Below are 18,504 nucleotides of genomic sequence, written 5' to 3'. Positions count from 1 at the left end.
GGGCGCATATGAATTAAAGTCACTATTTGTACTTCGCTCATCGAATTGGGTTATTAAGTTCATTGTGAAAAAATTCGACAGAAACTGTTTAGGTAACAAAATTATTATATCTTACATTACCGTTCACAATGTACCATAAATGTATATGGAATATCGCATGAGTTGAACCGATTCTTTTTTCTCACAAAAAAGCAAGCGTTTGCTGCAAATTGGAGATACACGAGCTTCCATTAGACGTTTTACAGCATATGTAAAAAAAAATCTGAACTGAAAATCTTTGAAACATCGTAAAATGTAGTTCATATACATGTAAAATGGCGACTCGATCGCGTTTTGCACGTGAATTTTGCAATCCGACGTCGATTAGCGTGTTTGAGAGAAAGTCAGCAGCAAGTAAAGCGTCAACATCAGTAGTAAATATTGTCTGATGAATATTGAGGTGCCTGTAATAAAATTAATGTTTCTACAGACTGAGTGAGGTACAAGATAAGGTACATTGTAAATCCAAGGTCAGTCCAAAATTAAACACATTTGTATCGTAAATTTAATTTTTTTTTTGCGTTTGAAAACACATGCACACTTGTAGAAGAAAGTGTGCCATTGATCGGTTGAAGTTCAATAAAATGTAATTTATGTAATATTCATTGTCAGTATCTGTTGTGAATTATTTGGAATAAGCTACACCAAAATAAATATAATGCCTCAACCAAAACGTATGCGTTGAAAATGACTGAATTTATCGATGAAGCATAATTGCTGAAATATGAAATGGCAAACCAGTTTAAATAGTGTGTTTCTGACAATTGTTTACATCATACATTTCATACATTATTTAAATGTATGTACAAAATAATTAGCAGCTATAATGCTTAAAATATCTGATAAGATGAAAATTAATTCTCATACTAAAATCGACACGTAGATAAAACATTGCCTGTAACACTGCTTACACGTACCTAACAGAGTTATCGTTCCTTATCCGCTAGGGTCCCCGTGAGAAATACTCTTCCGGTCAGGACCGTAGCAATAGACCGTGGCTATTTATAGCCACCGTCTAAAAAGGGTGTTTTTGTGGTTTAATAGTTGCTACCAGGTCAATGCTGAAAATAACATCTTAAAAAGTTCTACATTTAAAATAGTCCCAATTATCGGATACTGCAAACAAAATTTAAAAATAAAATGTGTATCATCTATTTTCAATATTGATTACATCATTCGTTACATATTCTATGAAAAGGGATACTTAAAATTTAAAAGAGGTCAGTACCTAGAAGGCAGGAACACGTACTTACGCTCAATGACTAACACTTGTTGGGTTTTTCTAGTTGCAGTTTTCAACAGATTAAATCTAGCTAGTTTATTAAGTTGTGCTAACTTCCTTGTCACTTACGGCTGTGCATTGAAGACTTCTTGTGTGACAAAATTTGAAATAATACAACCAGTGACAAGATGTTAAAATTTTTGCTTTAAAGCATATGATATGTGAGTGATATATTTTGAAGCAAAATGACTTGTATTTTATTTTATGGTAACTTTGTTTACCTCGTTGGCGTCCCAACTGTTGTTCTTAGTTTAAGGGTTGTATCTAGTGACTATGGTGAGTACATGTAGGATATTAACGTGTTCGCAATATTACACCTATATTTTAAACTTACCAAATAAAGATGTATTATCCATTTTACAATTGGTCTATCAAGTGAACAAATTAATTTGATATGAAAATATTTTTATCATTATTCTTTTTATAATATTTAAATTAATGAATGAAGAGGATTTAATAAAAAAAAATCTCTATTGTAATATTTTAAGAGTACTATGGAAATAATTTAAAGCTAAAATGCGACAATTTTAAAGAGTGAACCTATCCGATCACCATTTTTGGTATTTTTGGTATTTCCGTAAAGATTAACTTTTTTGATTTGTTTCTGTACTTGAGAAAGTTGACTTGTCAAATGTAGCAAAGTCAAGCTTTAAAAAGATATCAAAACTAACATAAAAACTTTTAACGTTTATGTTTTACTTATATGTATATAAAGGAATAAGTAAATCTGTGTTTAGGGCACGTAAAATTTATATTTAGATTCTCATTTTGATTTACAAAGATACAAAGCCTGTGGGTGGAGTTATTTTGTTTTCTTAAAAAATTCTATTTTACTATTCATTTTCTAAAAAAACTGCACTTTTTTTAATTATAAAGTTGATATGAGTACAAAAAAACAATTTGTAATCTTTAATTCTATTTTATTTCACCTTACTTTTTAATGCATGTTGACTTTGGTATCCTTATGATAACAAACATAATCAAACAGAAACAAGCATGTTAACAAGCCCCATTACAATGACCTTACTTATTTATATACTAAGCCTCATTTTTTTCCCAGAAATTTTTTTCCACAAGATTTGTTTTTTAAAATAAAATAAATAGATTAAAGCGAACCCCTTTTAGATTTTATGCCGGGGATAAAAAAAATCAATTTTATGTGGAATTATGTTAAGATTTTTTAATGACTCCAGTGTTAAAAGAATCACAGCCAGCCATTTTGTATATTTAAAAAAATATTATGTTACTTACGAAGCAGCGTGGAATGATTAAAGTTAAATGGTAGGGAATTCTAAGTGAAATAATGATTGACAATTGAGAGCTTATGCTAAGTTTTAAATTTTCTCGATTTTAAAATGAAAATGATAACATATATAGCTTTGTTAAGTTAACAATGACACAGAATGGAAGGTTAACAAAGATATTCGAGTGATTATTATAACAGTCCCCAGAACTTGTTGGCATTAACTATGACGTACAATTTCAATCAAGAGTTCACATAAAACAAAAAACTCCATTGTGTGATGTGTTTGATTTAGTCCACTATATATATATATATATATATAAATATATATATATATATATATATATATATATATATATATATATATATATATATATAACTGCATTCCACCTGTATCTCAAACGACCGTGTAGTGAGCGACCAGCGCGCTAGTTTTTCTTCGTCATCGAAGGCAAGATTCTCGTCTTGCCTAGATGGCCCAGTGGTTAGTGCGGTGGCCGCTCACTGCTAGGAGAATGGGTTCAAGAGGTCTATGAGTTCAAGCCGGGGCGGAGGTGGAGCTCCAATGAGGTGAATTTCTTTGTGCTTTATGTATATCTTTATCAGTCACTTTGGGCAGGTATATGTCAATTTGAGAGTTATTGCAATGGTTGTGCTCTAATATATATATATATATATATATATATATATATATATATATATATATATATATATATATATATATATATATATATATATATAGCTAACGTCGCCCTTAACAAGCCAACACATCAGGAGAGCCCAGCAGTAGTGTGGGACGCCAGGTTTGAATCTAGTAACGCTGTAGATGGACTCAAATCAAACCATACTTGGGACGAGGGGCAGTGTGTTGTTTCAGCGTACGGCAAACAAACCGCCACCTGGTGGGTGAACCTGTCCAGCATCCACAGCATTCATCATATCAACATCTATTTTCGGACAGGCAATGAAAAATTGGGTATCCAAAACCATATTAAAATGCATGCATACTAAGTAAAAATAATTCATTGTTTGTTATTTTTTTTCCCGATCAGGATGTTATATCCGCTTATGCTGTTATGCTGTTAGTATGTTAAAATAATAATATGTTTTACGGTGCGACCGTTGGGGCGAGCACAGCATGTGATCAAACAATGAATTATAATAAATTAAGAAAATAAAATTTACAACGTGAAATTTGAATGCCAAAAAATAAAACATACCTATTTTTCAGTAAATTTTCATTATTCATAGTTTATAAGATTTGTTATAATTTATTTATTTATATGTAGAACAATAGTTTAATCTCAGATACAATGTTGTTAAATAATAAAGATTTTAATATATAATTATTCATTGCACTGCATCTCCTCTTTTAAAGTGATTGTGATTATGATTGATTGATTGATTTCCCCCCTTTTTTTTGCCGTAGACATTTTTTCTTAAACTTACATATAAAACTTGACTCATCATAGAGCTCCCCCCATGCTAATTTTTTTTTCATTTTTGTCAATTTATACATAGAAAATCGACTTACCATGGATTTGCTCCTCCACTTAAAAAAAAATAATTAATGTTTAATTTTATTTTTATTTACGCTTAAAAATATTTGCTTATCATGTTAAAAGAACGCATGTAATAAATGGAAGTGAAAATAAAGAAACCATTAAACTGCTAAAGAGCTGAAGGATTAGAATTTTCATGATTTATTTTCTTTTTGCTTGCAAAAATTTTTTGGATGAGACTGCCATCCACCCCCTTTAGAAAAAGGCGCTGCTACGTATAACGTTACGTTTCAGGAAATTACCGTAATTATAGTGAATAAAATATTTGTGAGCATTCATCCAAATTAGTGCAATTTACAACTGTTTCCTGTATCTGAAGAAATGTCCTTATTCGTCAGCTGTTCTTAATCTTAGCCTTTGCAAGATTTTGAGAGGATTTCGGTCATTTCAGCAGATTTACAATAACTTCAATTAGAGTAATTTCCCCTTATCAGTGCTTATTGTGACGTCAAAGCTGACGTTTGTTAAGTGTCGTCTTCCTCTTTAAAACTCCCCTGAGAAATAAAAGTATGCGAAGTATACTGTTTTATTTACTTAAAAGCATGATGTTCTTAAAATTACACATCTTATAAGCTTTTCAAAGGTTTTACTTTGATTCTCGGGAGAACGTGATGTTGGAACGTGAGGTTGGAAACCATTGGTACTATGAATTGTGGGTCAAAATTTACTGACTCCGAAAAAATAAATCGGATCAATGTGTAAACGTTTGTGACGTCACACAATTATTTTTGATTGAAAGTGTACTGAGGTGAACTTTAGAGGTAACATTGACTGTATGTCGCTTACATCGTTATTGTTTTTACTGTCTAAATTTGTCTTGCTGATTCTCGTGAGAGTGTGAAGTGATAAAAATTGCCATGATTACAGAGAACTACTGGGACGATTAAAACGATGCATTACTGGTCCGATTTACTGACGCCAAAAAAATCCGTTGAATGAATGTGCAACTAGTCCGAATTTTCTATTCACACACGCCTTGCCGGTAGAGCTCGCTTCGCGCCGGCGAGCTGCGCTCGCTATTATATTGCTAAGAATGTATTTACGTTTTATACTGACAGTTGAAATAGAGTATGCTGCATATGCTTTATGTATAATGCGTTGCGATTATGGCACTTATTTATCCCACTCTTAGGTTTTGACCAGCCTCTCAGAGTCACAGTTTCGCCTGGATATTTAAGGCTGAAGGAAGGACAGCCAGCAGTGTTCAGATGTCAGTCCAGTGTACCCGTGCCACTGCGATGGAGTACAAGCAGCAATAAAGTAAACAACTCAACTGTTTTAAATGTATAGAGTTCAATCATTCGAGACAGCAACATTATATCAATAATAATAATAATGGTAACATTTCATCAACTGTTTAGAGTGTGCTTCCATGGCTTGAATTAATTTTTTTAAACTATTAAAAAAAAATATTTTTTTTTATTTGAACCCCGTTATAAGTCAGGAAAATAATACGTATACTAGCGTAACGGGTCAAATGTTATTGACAAAACAGGTGTTAGTATTTTTACATAGTAGGCGATATATATGCACGAGAAGATAAATAGGCGGTAAGGTATTTTTTATAAACCCGTTAATCGTATTGGTTACATCACTGGTTACTGAAAGAAAGGATTTTTTTTTATATCATGCCAAAAACCTATACGATACTTTTGAATTTAATCAATGTAACATTTAATAGTACATCTTAAAATAGTTTTATAAGGTAATTTATTTCTGTTAATTGTTAATCAATCTAAATATTTAACTAGTCTCTGCCTGTGCAAGCCTCGGTTGGGGACAACTATCTGGAAATTCCAGAAACGCGGATTTCGGACTCGGGATCTTACAAGTGTTTTGCTGTTGGTGAGGAATCAAGGTTTTTTGCGGTTGCCAGATTAGATATTTATTCAGGTACGTGTTTAGTAAAAATCAATTGGTTTGTTTTATAAAATACTAAATATTTGAAAGCGTTCTTCTCTTATATTATTGGAATACTCGTATTTGCTTTACTTTGATACATAGCTAAAAAATAAAAGTGTCATTTCCTAGTCACTTGCAAACACTCTAAAAGTTGTACAAAAGTATGTGTACCTAGACTTGTCAGTTACACCCTCGGCCTCAGGTATTGCCTTAATAATTTAGAATAAAATATATTTTATTTCCCTTCTTTACTGATTTTAGATGATATATCAACATAAGCACAAGGGTGTGATAAGTGTAGAAACGTCGTTCAAAAAGTCATTACTCCATTGAAATGATTCTTTAAAAATTTAACTTATTATCAAACAATGAAGACCAATATGTTGAAATGAACGCTATTCTCATATAAGTGTATATTATATTCATGTGTCGGAGTCATAATGTGCAATATGCTTAAACTTACTTTAAAAGTGGTAAAAAAAATTGTTGTCAATACATGCATTGAAGGTGCTTATCTTTATTTTATAAAGAGCTGTTTATTTAGAGTACTAAGATTATTATCAATTTATTATCAAAAATATGAAAGCCCAATATCGCACTTCATCTCTAGTGAGCTTATTTATAAAACAACAGACGTGTTCTTATATGCAGGGCATTGTCTAATATTGTTATGTTTTAGAATGTGAAGCAGACAAAACTAGAGTTACTGTGAGCAAGCTCACAATTGATACCCCCCGCTAAGAAAAAAATCATAACGCGTGTATTTTAGCTATTATAGAAAATATTGGATGAATCTATTTCACTGTCCATTTTCTATAAATAACAACTGCTTTATTTTTGAAAACTGTTAATTTTTAGCTTCTAATATTTCCATTAATACATTTAAGACATGACACAGACAGAATTTAGCTTTTTTGAAACAATGACCTTGAACTTTCTCAATTGACCTAGGGCCAAGGTCATGACACACCCTTTTATCATAAGCAATCTTTGTGTGAAGAAAGAACCTCCAATGTTTCCCCATAAGAAAGATATGGACCGGACACGAATTTTGCATTTTTTCTGCCAGTAACCTTGACCTTGCCCGAATGACCTTGGGTCAAGGTCATGACACACCCTTAGGTCATAAGCAATCTTTGTGTGAAGTAAGAACTTCCAATGTTTCCCCATAAGAAAGATATGGACCGGACACGAATTTTACACTTTTTCTGCCAGTGACCTTGACCTTGCCCGCATGACCTTGGGTCAAGGTCATGACACACCTTTAGATCATAAGCAATCTTTGTGTGAAGTAAGAACTTCCTATGTTTCTCCATAAGAAAGATATGGACCGGACACGAATTTTGCACTTTTTCTGCCAGTGACCTTGACCTTGCCCGAATGACCTTGGGTCAAGGTTATGACACACCCTTAGGTCATAAGCAATCTTTGTGTGAAGTATGAACTTCCAATGTTTCTTCATAAGAAAGATATGGACCGGACACGATTGCACAGACAGACGGACAGACAGACGGACGGACGGACAATGTGATTCCTATATACCCCCCCCCCCCCAAACTTTGTTTGCGGGGGGTATAATGATGTGTTCCAATACAAAGTGTGTACCAATCAGCTTTATTTGTGACGGAGATAACGACTGTGGGGACTTCTCCGACGAAAGAAATTGTAGTACGTTTTGGAAAAAGACAATATTTTAGCAGATTAATTTGGCAATGAAAATATTAAAGTTTATACATAGAGAATAATAGATATCCTTTTTCATATCGCAGCTAGTATTAGCTCGACACTTACATCAGTGCGACGGCCGATACAGGCTGTGATACTGATCAGAAAAAGGTATCTATTATTATATTCGTTACATACTTAGTACATATAATAAAATTTATTGAAAAACATCAACTTGAACAAATTGACTTTTAATATTATATTTGAAAGTAGTCTGTTCATGTATTACAAAAAAATAAAATCTTTTTTGTTTAACCCAACATGAAGTTACAGAACCGAAATTTTCTCAGCTTTTAAAATTTACTGCTTTAAACATTAACTAGCAATTGAAGTTTTTAATTGCACTAAAAAATTTTAACTATAACAAATATATTATTTTTCCGTCTGTAAACACGCACAAATGCCGAAAAGAAAAAAACCAGGCAGAGGAGTTCCGCAAGGGGTGTAATACGCATCCGTATCAGCCATAGGGCTGAAAACCTGTATAAGCACGGAAGGCCGATACAAGTTTTGTGAAGTTATCTGTATCACACATGCAAAAAAAACCTTGTATTTATTACTAAGTATGTAATAAAATTCTATAAAAACCGGAAGATGATATCAAACGTTTTTATGATTAAAAGAAAAGGACACAAAAGTTGTACTTGTCCTGGACATATTTTCGAATCATATTCAGTTTAGTTGTTGTTTGTTTTTTAAACGTTTAGGAGGTTAAACAAAATAACGATGCTAGTTACGTTACACCTGAAGCCCCTGTCCCAATTGGCGCACGATGAGAAGCGACCAAATATTCGTGCGACCGAAAAAATAAGATATGAATCGTCAGTTGTTGTGGAAATAATCGCATATGAAATAAGTATTCTTAAGAATTTCGCACGATCTAAGCGGGCGTTGTGCGATGTATACGTATTGAATCTTGCAATATATCTTGCGTCTGTATGCGACAGTTGCACAATGAAAGCAACTGTTGAAAAATAATACGATAGGAACGCGCGAGAGACTAGGTGATCGGACGGTTGAACGTGCGCCAATGTGATTAGACATGCGGTCATGCGTTCCATGGTACGAATGATCGTGCAGGTCAGAGGGGGTATATACACCGCCCATATTCGGTAGACATAGTTAAAAGCGAAAAAAGATGGCGCCTAAGAAGACAGATATGCAGAAGCATTTATTATTATACCTCAATATGATTGTTCTACTATATCTGATTGGTCGAATTGGTAATCATATGTTGTTTGGTATAATAAAACGTTTATTGCCTTAATGTTCAGGTAATATAAAGATTTATTCCCCAGAAAAAACAAATTTCTCTCGGGCGAAGCCATCGGGAAATATGATTTTTTGAGGGAATAAATCTTCATACATGTATTTCCCTCACCACCATGCAATAAATGTATATTGTATATTTTAGTCTGAAACAGAGATGCATATACAGGGTATATATACTAGTAGCAAAGCATGGCATATTGAAGCTGATAAGCTGTGCAATGTCGTGCAATGATAATAAAACATTGCAAGATTACATGAGACACGTTGAGCAACAGTCTCACGGTCGCAAAACAGACGCATAAACACCATACGATATTTATAAATCGTGTATCACTCTTGCGAGTACACAAAACGTTGTAAAATGTTTGTACTACTAATTGTGCGTTGCACTGCAATAATTTGGATCGCTTTCGGTCGCGTCTGAATAGTGTGCATGTCCACTATTCAGAGGAGACTTAATGCGACCAGTAAAAAGTATTCAACGAATGCAAGAGCTCGTGCAACGTAGGCGAGAGCGGGTGCGAAGCTAAAAAATTTCGATCGCAAAGTGGTGTAAAGTGGTCGTGCACCAATTGTGAATGGGGCTTAACTGATCTACTAAATAAAGGAGACTGTAACTAGACTATTGTATAACGGACCTTGAGTGATACTTTCTGAAATGAACTCAAAAAGCAAAGGAAGAATCTGGGCAGTATATGGTGCAATAATATCTGTACTGATTTCTGAACAGTTGTTTTTTTTCTCATAATATTGAACTGTACATTTTGTATAAAATGTTTAAATGATTGTATAGTTTATTTTGGTGTGCGTTGAACTCCAACCGTTCTATTAATTGGTCTAAGGGTCTAATAAACTCAAAAAGCAAAGGAAGAATCTTGGCAGTATATGGTGCAATAATATCGCAGTACAGTTAAGGCGGTCAATAAAAATATGGGCAAATTTTTGTGATGAAAACACGTATACTTTAGTTAAACTGGCATGTCCTTTTTAAAATCAATAACAGTCACTCAAATGCAATATATTTCTAAAATATATATATAACAGCACAATATTTTATGTTCATAGTGGTCACGTGATATGGCAGTCGCATGGTACAAGCAGATGTATTTGTGGTTTTGAGGTCATTTAAAAGTTCATTATTGCAAGGGCATAATCATGTCAAAATTCACAACTGAATTATGAAATAACTTGATGTTATATCGTAGATTTTGAAAAACGGTGCGAACTTTTTAAGATAAGAATATTTGTTAGTAGAAACCGTAATTTATAATGCATATGTTGAATAATTTTGAAGGTCACAGGGTTAATTTCATTAAAAAATAATTAATTTGTAAGATTTTACAAGGATCGTAGAAGTTTTTAAGTTACATAGCATATTTCAAATTCACATGTAAAAGTTTGTCGGGATCAGGTAAGTGTATGCCCTTGCAATTAAGTGATTTATTTAGGTACTCAGATTTTAGATATACGATATTTTATACAAAACCGAGGTGGCTTCTTTATACGATGCATACTTTTAACAAAATGAAAATAAGACTATATAGGTAGCATTCTACTAATAATAATTTTATTCATTTATACTTTTCCGTTGATGTATGAGATTTATTTTTCTTCGCTATAAAACTGCACGATAGCCTTCAATGATTTAACTTAATGCGTCATTTTGAAGCATATGACGTCATATTTTGTAGTACAGCGAGAACGACATCTCGCTTATTTTTCAGTGTGTACGATATAACGGACATCAAAATTTTAAGTAATAGCATTTGTTTTTATTAATTAAAAGATCAGTTCAAGTAAATTTTACTAATAAATAGATTAATAAGTACTTTCGAGGTTTGTAATATACTGTGATGTCATAATGCACATTTCCCGTACTTTTTTGTCTGAACGGAGTTTATTGACAGCCTTAACTGTGCCGCGATCTGTACTGATTTCAGAACAGTTGTTTTTTACATAATATTGAACTGTACATTTTGTATAAAGATATTTAAATGATTTTATAGTTTATTTTGGTGTGCGTTGAACTCCAAACGTTCTATTAATTGGTCTAAGGGTCTAACTCTTAACCATCCTCTAAGAGCGTATTTAACCATTTTATTGAATCGGACAAAACAGCCTAAATGCTGATGCAATTTTCTCATTTAAAACCATATATTGTAGCGGGCAACACGTGTAGACCAGACCAAATGACCTGTTCCAATGGAAAGTGTGTACCAATCAGCTACATCTGTGACGGAGATAACGACTGTGGCGACCTCTCCGACGAGAGAAACTGTGGTAAGTGTGATTGATGATGTTTTCAACGTCATTTATTTGAATAACGATTTTCAATACATGAAATAAAAACTATAGTGAATACTGTAAGCTATTTTTCGCGACGACTATTGCGATTTCCCTATAACAAACGCGACAACTAATTTTCGCTACCAAGTCTTATCTACACCTGTTTCTTTTTATTACAACTAAATGGCAAATACTGGTTCGAGGCAATATATATTCGCGGCAATAAGTCTCTCGCGAACCTTGCGAAAATTTCTCGCACTCAAATCAAAGTTGGTTTACAGTCATTTGTTTATAACTAGAAGTTATACATTTCAAACTATGAACTTTAAAGCTATACACGCTATAATTTTCGTCAATTTTGAATAAAGGGGAAAATGTATGTGTTTAATTACTAATAAAAGTTACCTTTATTCTGTTAATTATAATGCTCAATTCGATCACGTAACAAATATATCAAATATTAAACAATAAAAAATATTTATTTTCCTGCCAGGAAAGTAATGCCTCCTCGTGAATATCAATCTATCACGTGATATCGACAGCTAAATTTAGCCTATTATACCAAAACTGGTGAAGGGTCAACATCTTCATAATTGTGATAGATTTACAAAGGAAAGGATATTTTCAGTAACGCATAAATTTGTCCGATATACGAGTACAAACAAAAGAAAAAAATACAAGCCGTAGACCTGTGTTTTTCCCCTATGTGCTATTTATAGATCCTATAAGTGTTAATGCAGAAGTAAGGGTATCGTGAATGACAAACGTATTTTACTCATTATACATGTATGTTTTTCAAATTAACAACTGTTAAGCATATTAAAAATCAAGTTGGATATCTAATTAGGCAAACAATAACGACCACCTAGTTCTCCGCGGACATGCGCAATGAGGTCGGTTTGCTCTTCCTTCATCAATATTCATGAAAAGGTATATTTTCCTGGCAGGAAAATAAACAATTAAAAATCTATATTTTTGTAACGAGATGGAATTCACCCTTTTATTTACAGATTAAGGATAACTTTTATAAGTAGACAAACACATGCGTTTTCACTGTCATTCAAAATTGACGCAAATTATAGCGTGTATAGCTTTAATTTACGCAGATGGCATACATGTATCGCTGTGTGTTTTTGTACTTCGGAGCTCGTCGTTCGTTAACATCTTTACATTTTCAGCTACTTCTCTGTAAATATAAGGACTATCTTGTCTAAACTGAATGGGTAGCATATACGACAGAAAGAGAGGAAATTATAAGTCCTAATAGTTTATTTTAACCGATTTGAAACTGACTCGAATTATGTTATGTAATATTTCAGTATCTTTACGACAGGGACAATTTCCATGCTTTTTTGAAGGCAAATTTTTGGTTTTAAACTGTAACGATTACACACAATTGTTACAAATCTTCTACAGAGCTTGAAAGTTAGCAGGAAAATAAACAGTGTATAATTAGGAAGGAAATAACAGAAAAATACATATATGTTCATAGATACTATTTTTAGAAGACATACAGGTGGTCTCGTTTGATGATATAACATACATTGATTTATATGAAATTCTATGCTTAAAGATGTCTTTTTGCACAATCTTACAAGTTTCTCACATTTTATTATGTTGAATTCCACTTTATTTTGTAAGACTTCATACCTGCCTTACTTTCTTGCTCCACGCATGTTTACTCGACAAACTCTTGTTAAAAATTTTTATGACCTTCCTTTAGTAAATAAAAGTAATGTCACCCTTTCCTAATAAAACGATGTATATCTGTATCTGATTCATTCATTTGTAATGATTTGTAGTCAAACAACGGACTTACTCTTCAACGAAATCCACTTTATTTCGGGCATTTTATTTCAGATTTTCAAAATATATGATATTTCTTTCTACTTCTTATGACCTGTATTAGCCGTAACATTCGAGTAAATTGTATCAATATTTTTAAAGATAAACATGTTTTGATATATGATACCTACGAAATTTGGTTTCATTTAATAAAAGAACATTGCTTAGAAAATTTATGAAAACGCGAAAGAGGGAAAGCAGTCAACGGGAAATATGCAATTTAGATAGCAAGCATGTTTATTGCGGGTTAAAAATATCCCTTAATGCTTTGTAAGGTAAAAAAAAAGGTGGGGTTTCTCGAGTTTTTATTTAAGGTTCGTCTGTGTGAAACTGATGTTATCATCACATCTATAACACATCAATGCTGTTTAACTCAAATAACTCAATTTTCATGACATGCTCATTCTTTTTGTAAACACATTTCAAATCCATGTTCATAATCTTATTATAAATTACCATATATTATAGCAGCCAGCACGTGTGGACCAGACCAAATGACCTGTTCCAATGGAAAGTGTGTACCAATCAGCTACATCTGTGACGGAGATAACGACTGTGGCGACCTCTCCGACGAGAGAAACTGTGGTAAGTGTGATTGATGATGTTTTCAACGTCATTTATTTGAATAACGATTTTCAATACATGAAATAAAAACTATAGTGAATAATTGTTACAACATGGTTATACCTAGAAGTTATACATTTCAAACTATGCACTTTAATTTACTCAGATGACATACATGTATCGTTATATGTTTTCGGAACTCGTCGTCCGTTAACATCTTTACATTTTTAGCTACTTCTCTGTAAATATTAGGACTATCTTGCCTAAACTAAATAGGTGGCATACACAAGAGAGGGAATAATAAATCCTAATAATTTATTTTTAACTGATTTGAAAGTGGCTCCAGGTATGTTATATGATATTTCAGAATCTTTAAGACAGGTCCAATTTCCATGCTTACCTTACCCAGTTCTTGCTTGATGGCAATGAATTTTTGTTCTTAACTGTTACGATAATACATACAATTGTTACAAATCTTCTATACAGCTTGAAAGTTAGCAGAAAAATAAGCACATTGTATAATAAGAAAGAAAACAACAAAAAAATACATACATGTTCATAGATATTTTTTTGCAAACCATACAGTTTATCTTATCGTTTGACAATATAGTATAGATTGATTGATATGAAATTTCAGTCTTTAAGACCTCTTTTCGTACAATCTTGCGAGTTTCTCACATTTGATTATGAATATTTCGAATTCCCCTTTTATTGTAAGACTTCCATACCTACTTTACTTATTTGCTCCACGCATGTTTACTCGACAAATTCTTGTAAAACATTTTTATGAAGTACGTAAATAAAAGTAATGTCCGCCTTCCCTAATAAAACAATGTATACCTGTCTCTGATTCATTCATTTGTATTGATTATTCAAACAATAGGTAAATAATCCAATGACATCTACTTTGTATTGGGGTTCTTTATTTCAGATTTTCAAAATAAATGATATTCCATTCTTATGATCTGTATTAGTCGTAACATTCGAGTAAATTGTATCGATGTGTTAAATGATAAACATTTATGATATATTTATACTTACGAAATTTGGTTTCATGCAAGAAAAAACATTGCTTAGAAAACTAATGAAAACGCGAAAGAGGGAAAGCAGGCAACGGAAAATGTGCGTAGATCAAACAATATATGAAATTTAGTTAGCTAGCATGTTTATTGCGGATTAAAAATCTCCCTTAAAGCTATGTTAGGTAATAAAATTGGTTCTTTTTTCGAGTTTTTTTTTTCAAGTTGCGTCTGTGTGGAACTGATGTTACCATCACATCTAAACACATTGAATGCTGTTTAACTCAAATGACTCAATTTTCATGACATGCTCATTCTTTTTGTAATTACATTTCAAAACCATGTTCATAGTCTTAACACGAATTAGTTGATGTTAGTATAGTGTTTTACAGTTGATTTAGCGAAAACGCTAATCTGCTATTGTTACGACAGAATACCCTTGCTTACCTTAGAACAAATATTCATCAAATTAGCAAATTTCAGGGGTTTTTTCATACTTGTATTGTTACGGTTCCCTGCTTTTGCTTCCTTTTTGTTTCTTGATCTTAAGTGAAACAAGAAAGGAGATATATCCATTTATTCTTTTTTACAGAAACCATATCGTACATGCCATCCAACTTCCTTGGTTTTTCGGTGTATGTCTCAAACACAACATATAGGTCACAAGGAACCTTGTGTTTCAAAGACAACAATTTTACCACAAGTAGCCTGCCTGCAGTGTTCACTATCAACTGTTCCGTCCACGGACAGTACGTCATCTACTACAACGAGAGACTCCCTGGTACTGCATACCCTGACGACTATTCTATGTACGCCTTTAATGACGTCTGTGAGGTGGAGGTCTACGGTACGTGGAATTAGTAGAATAATATTTAAACAAACGTCCTTTGGATCAAATACCAATTGACAATTAAGAAATGACACATTATTATTTATGTATAATCAAATAAATAATCAACAAAACAGCGGTTTAGTTTGATTTTGTGCCTAGGAATTCCGAAAACATTTTAAAAAATGAAAATCAAACAGGGTTCTTGATATAAAAACTTAGCAGGTAAGCACTATAACGTGTATATGTATTCCAAATCGATTGAGAGGATGCAATATCTATTTGCACGACGTCGTGACTTCTTAGCTTTGAAAGCTTGCATTCTCCGAAACAGTACAAGCAAAAAGAATTATGGTATTTACAATATTCATTAAGAGATAACACAATACAGGTTTAATGTGTCAACTTTTAAATCCGTAATAAAAGAAATGTTAGATTTAAAAGCAATTTTTTTAAGAAAACGGGTTGTTCATCATGCACGCATTTAATCCAGTAATAAATTTGATGACCATGTTTGTAGGATTCAATCGGGTGAGGGGGGGGGGGGGGGGTGCAGGGGGTATGGGTCATCGCATCGCTACGTTTTTTACTACGGTAAGATGTAAGTATTGATTGATGTTTGGTTTTAATTAATAAACAAGTCATCAGTTTGGATTATACATATAGTTACTTATATGGTCTGGATTTTTTATAGGAGATCATTAATTGCCGATGTGGTTTTTGTTTATATCGATCAATGAGGGGATTTCAGTCATCTTAAAAATGGTGTAAATTGCGTGTCTTTCTAAATGTATATGCCTATAAAGTATTTATCACTTTTAAAAATGTTAAAACTTTGAAAAGTAATTGATTAAACCCCCTCCCCCCCAACCCTTCCAAAAAATGCAAATACTCTGGAGCATACCACGTACGCAACTTTATATAATTGAAATACTTTGCATTTATCTCCTTTATTTCTTATCACGAAAACCCTTTGCGTAAAAATGATAAAAAGACCAATTTCATAACAGACAATTTCATATCATAAAAACACTAAAAACTGTTATTTTCCACTAAGTTTTCCTTACCATATGAAAGGACGCAATGTAGGAGTTGTTCTGAAACAGACTTCTTAAAGTTTATTCAGTGTAGTGAAAGTGAGATTTTGGCTCCCGTGTGTTTATGAATATTTAAATATTAAGCAAAAAAAAGGTAACCAAAACATTCTTAAAGGTAAAATTCGATCAGTAATACACATATGTTTTCTTCTATACCTGTTTAATCAAGTTAAGGTTTCATTACATCCTTTATATTTTATTATAAAATATAAACGTGATTATCATTACAGAATCACTAAAAGAAGACAGTGTGAATAACTGGCAGACTATGTTCTACTGTATGCTGGGTGTTTTTTGCGTTTCGCTAATCATCAATGGACTACTTGTTCAGTGTGTGCATTCACGGTAAATACTCCTAACTTCAAATCTAGTTATTGTTACAATAAAACAAAAGCTACATTTTTTTTACTAATAAGCTACTTATTATCATTATTGTCGATTACATTTTCAGAGGAAAACGGCTGAAGAAACAGAGAACAAATGACGAAGCGCAGTGGAGAAATGGCGAACTTCTTAATGTCTCGCAGAACTGTAATGACTATGAAAATTTTCAACAAACTCCTGTTGAAATATACGATACTGTCGTATAGTCGATATATGTAGATGGTCACGCTGCTGTGCATTTTATTTCAGTGATTTGGTTATTTATCACTCTTGTGTTTCTTAATTTTAGGCAAAAACTCAATCCAGCAAAATTATTCAAAACAATTAAACCAGATAATTTATTTAGCGTTTGTCAGTCTGCGAATCTTTCAAATGTGAAATAACACTCTTTAGTGAGAAAAGACATCATCTATCTATATATATATATCTATCTATCTATCTATCTATCTATCTATCTATCTATCTATCTATCTATCTATCTATCTATCTATCTGTACAATTTTCCCATGTCACCCTCTTTATGGTGTCTGACTGTTTACAAAATAATTGACTTCTACTTAATGTCAAACATTTTATTTCTATAAGTTGTTCTTCGAAAAACTCAGATACCTGCCGGTTATGTGTTTCACAGCAAAAAATATGAAACGTAGAGAGAGAGAGAGAGAGAGAGAGAGAGAGAGAGAGAGAGAGAGAGAGAGAGAGAGAGAGAGTAGTCTTCGTTTTGATTTTTGATTTACGTTTTGATTTTATTTACATTTAAGTATCGTGTAAAACCCCTTTAAAAGTTTAATTTAGTTTTATATCATTTAGATGTACCTAAAGTTTTGGTTAAAATTTAGATCTCCGCTTTTATTGTCCACAGTCGTCGAGTTACAAGCGAGATACAGAGCTGACATTTCTGTGTTATGAAACATGCTCAGGTACTGCATTAAATTTTGACTGTTGAATAGAGAATTCCAAATTAAGACCTAAAATTAATGTGACAAATTCTAGGAACTATTTATTTATGTTAAAATTCACTTAGCAGATAAAAAATCAGCTTGAAAAAAAACCTGTTACCAGTATATTAAAACAATGCAAAGGAAAACATGACACCAGTCTCGTTTACATAACAAAGAATTTTGAGTTCTGTATCTCGCTTAAAACTGATACTAAAATGTTTGTTGTTTATTTGAAATACATTACTAACGCATTGTTATAAAAAAAAAAATGAAAAAAAATATATATATAACCAAAATGGAAACCATACCCCTTTGAAGCTATTTGTTTTTATTTTATCAATATCTATAGTAGATCAAATGATAGAAAAAAACAGGAATAACAACTTCTTAAATGAGTTTTATGGTTTTTAAAAGAGAGGATGTTGACATATATTTTCAAATAGTATTTATACACCACCCCTCTTGACAATTTGAAGTAAACGGTAGCGGAATGAGAAACAAAGAGTTGAAATAC

The 18,504-nt window shown here is 32.5% G+C and overlaps 1 protein-coding gene across 2 annotated transcripts; it reads left to right on the top strand.

The window, feature by feature from the left end:
• The first annotated feature begins 1,256 nt into the window (after positions 1 to 1,256).
• LOC128173535 (low-density lipoprotein receptor-related protein 2-like) lies at positions 1,257 to 17,725 on the top strand. Of its 2 annotated transcripts, none has more exons than XM_052839238.1 (11): positions 1,257 to 1,597; positions 3,307 to 3,540; positions 5,259 to 5,386; positions 5,878 to 6,019; positions 6,708 to 6,725; positions 7,607 to 7,696; positions 11,189 to 11,305; positions 13,628 to 13,741; positions 15,332 to 15,586; positions 16,896 to 17,010; positions 17,117 to 17,725. In XM_052839238.1, the coding sequence occupies exons 1-11, from the start codon at positions 1,507 to 1,509 to the stop codon at positions 17,253 to 17,255; spliced, it is 1,443 nt and encodes a 480-aa protein (XP_052695198.1). In that variant the 5' UTR covers positions 1,257 to 1,506; the 3' UTR covers positions 17,256 to 17,725. The 2 variants fall into 2 exon arrangements, with proteins under 2 accessions (XP_052695198.1, XP_052695197.1); XM_052839237.1 differs by having other exon boundaries at positions 1,259 to 1,597; positions 13,625 to 13,741.
• The last annotated feature ends 779 nt before the right edge of the window (positions 17,726 to 18,504 follow it).

This window comes from Crassostrea angulata, chromosome 2 (genome assembly GCF_025612915.1).
Source record: "Crassostrea angulata isolate pt1a10 chromosome 2, ASM2561291v2, whole genome shotgun sequence".
Lineage (NCBI taxonomy): Eukaryota > Metazoa > Mollusca > Bivalvia > Ostreida > Ostreidae > Magallana > Magallana angulata.
This window is presented reverse-complemented; position numbering and strand designations above follow the sequence as displayed.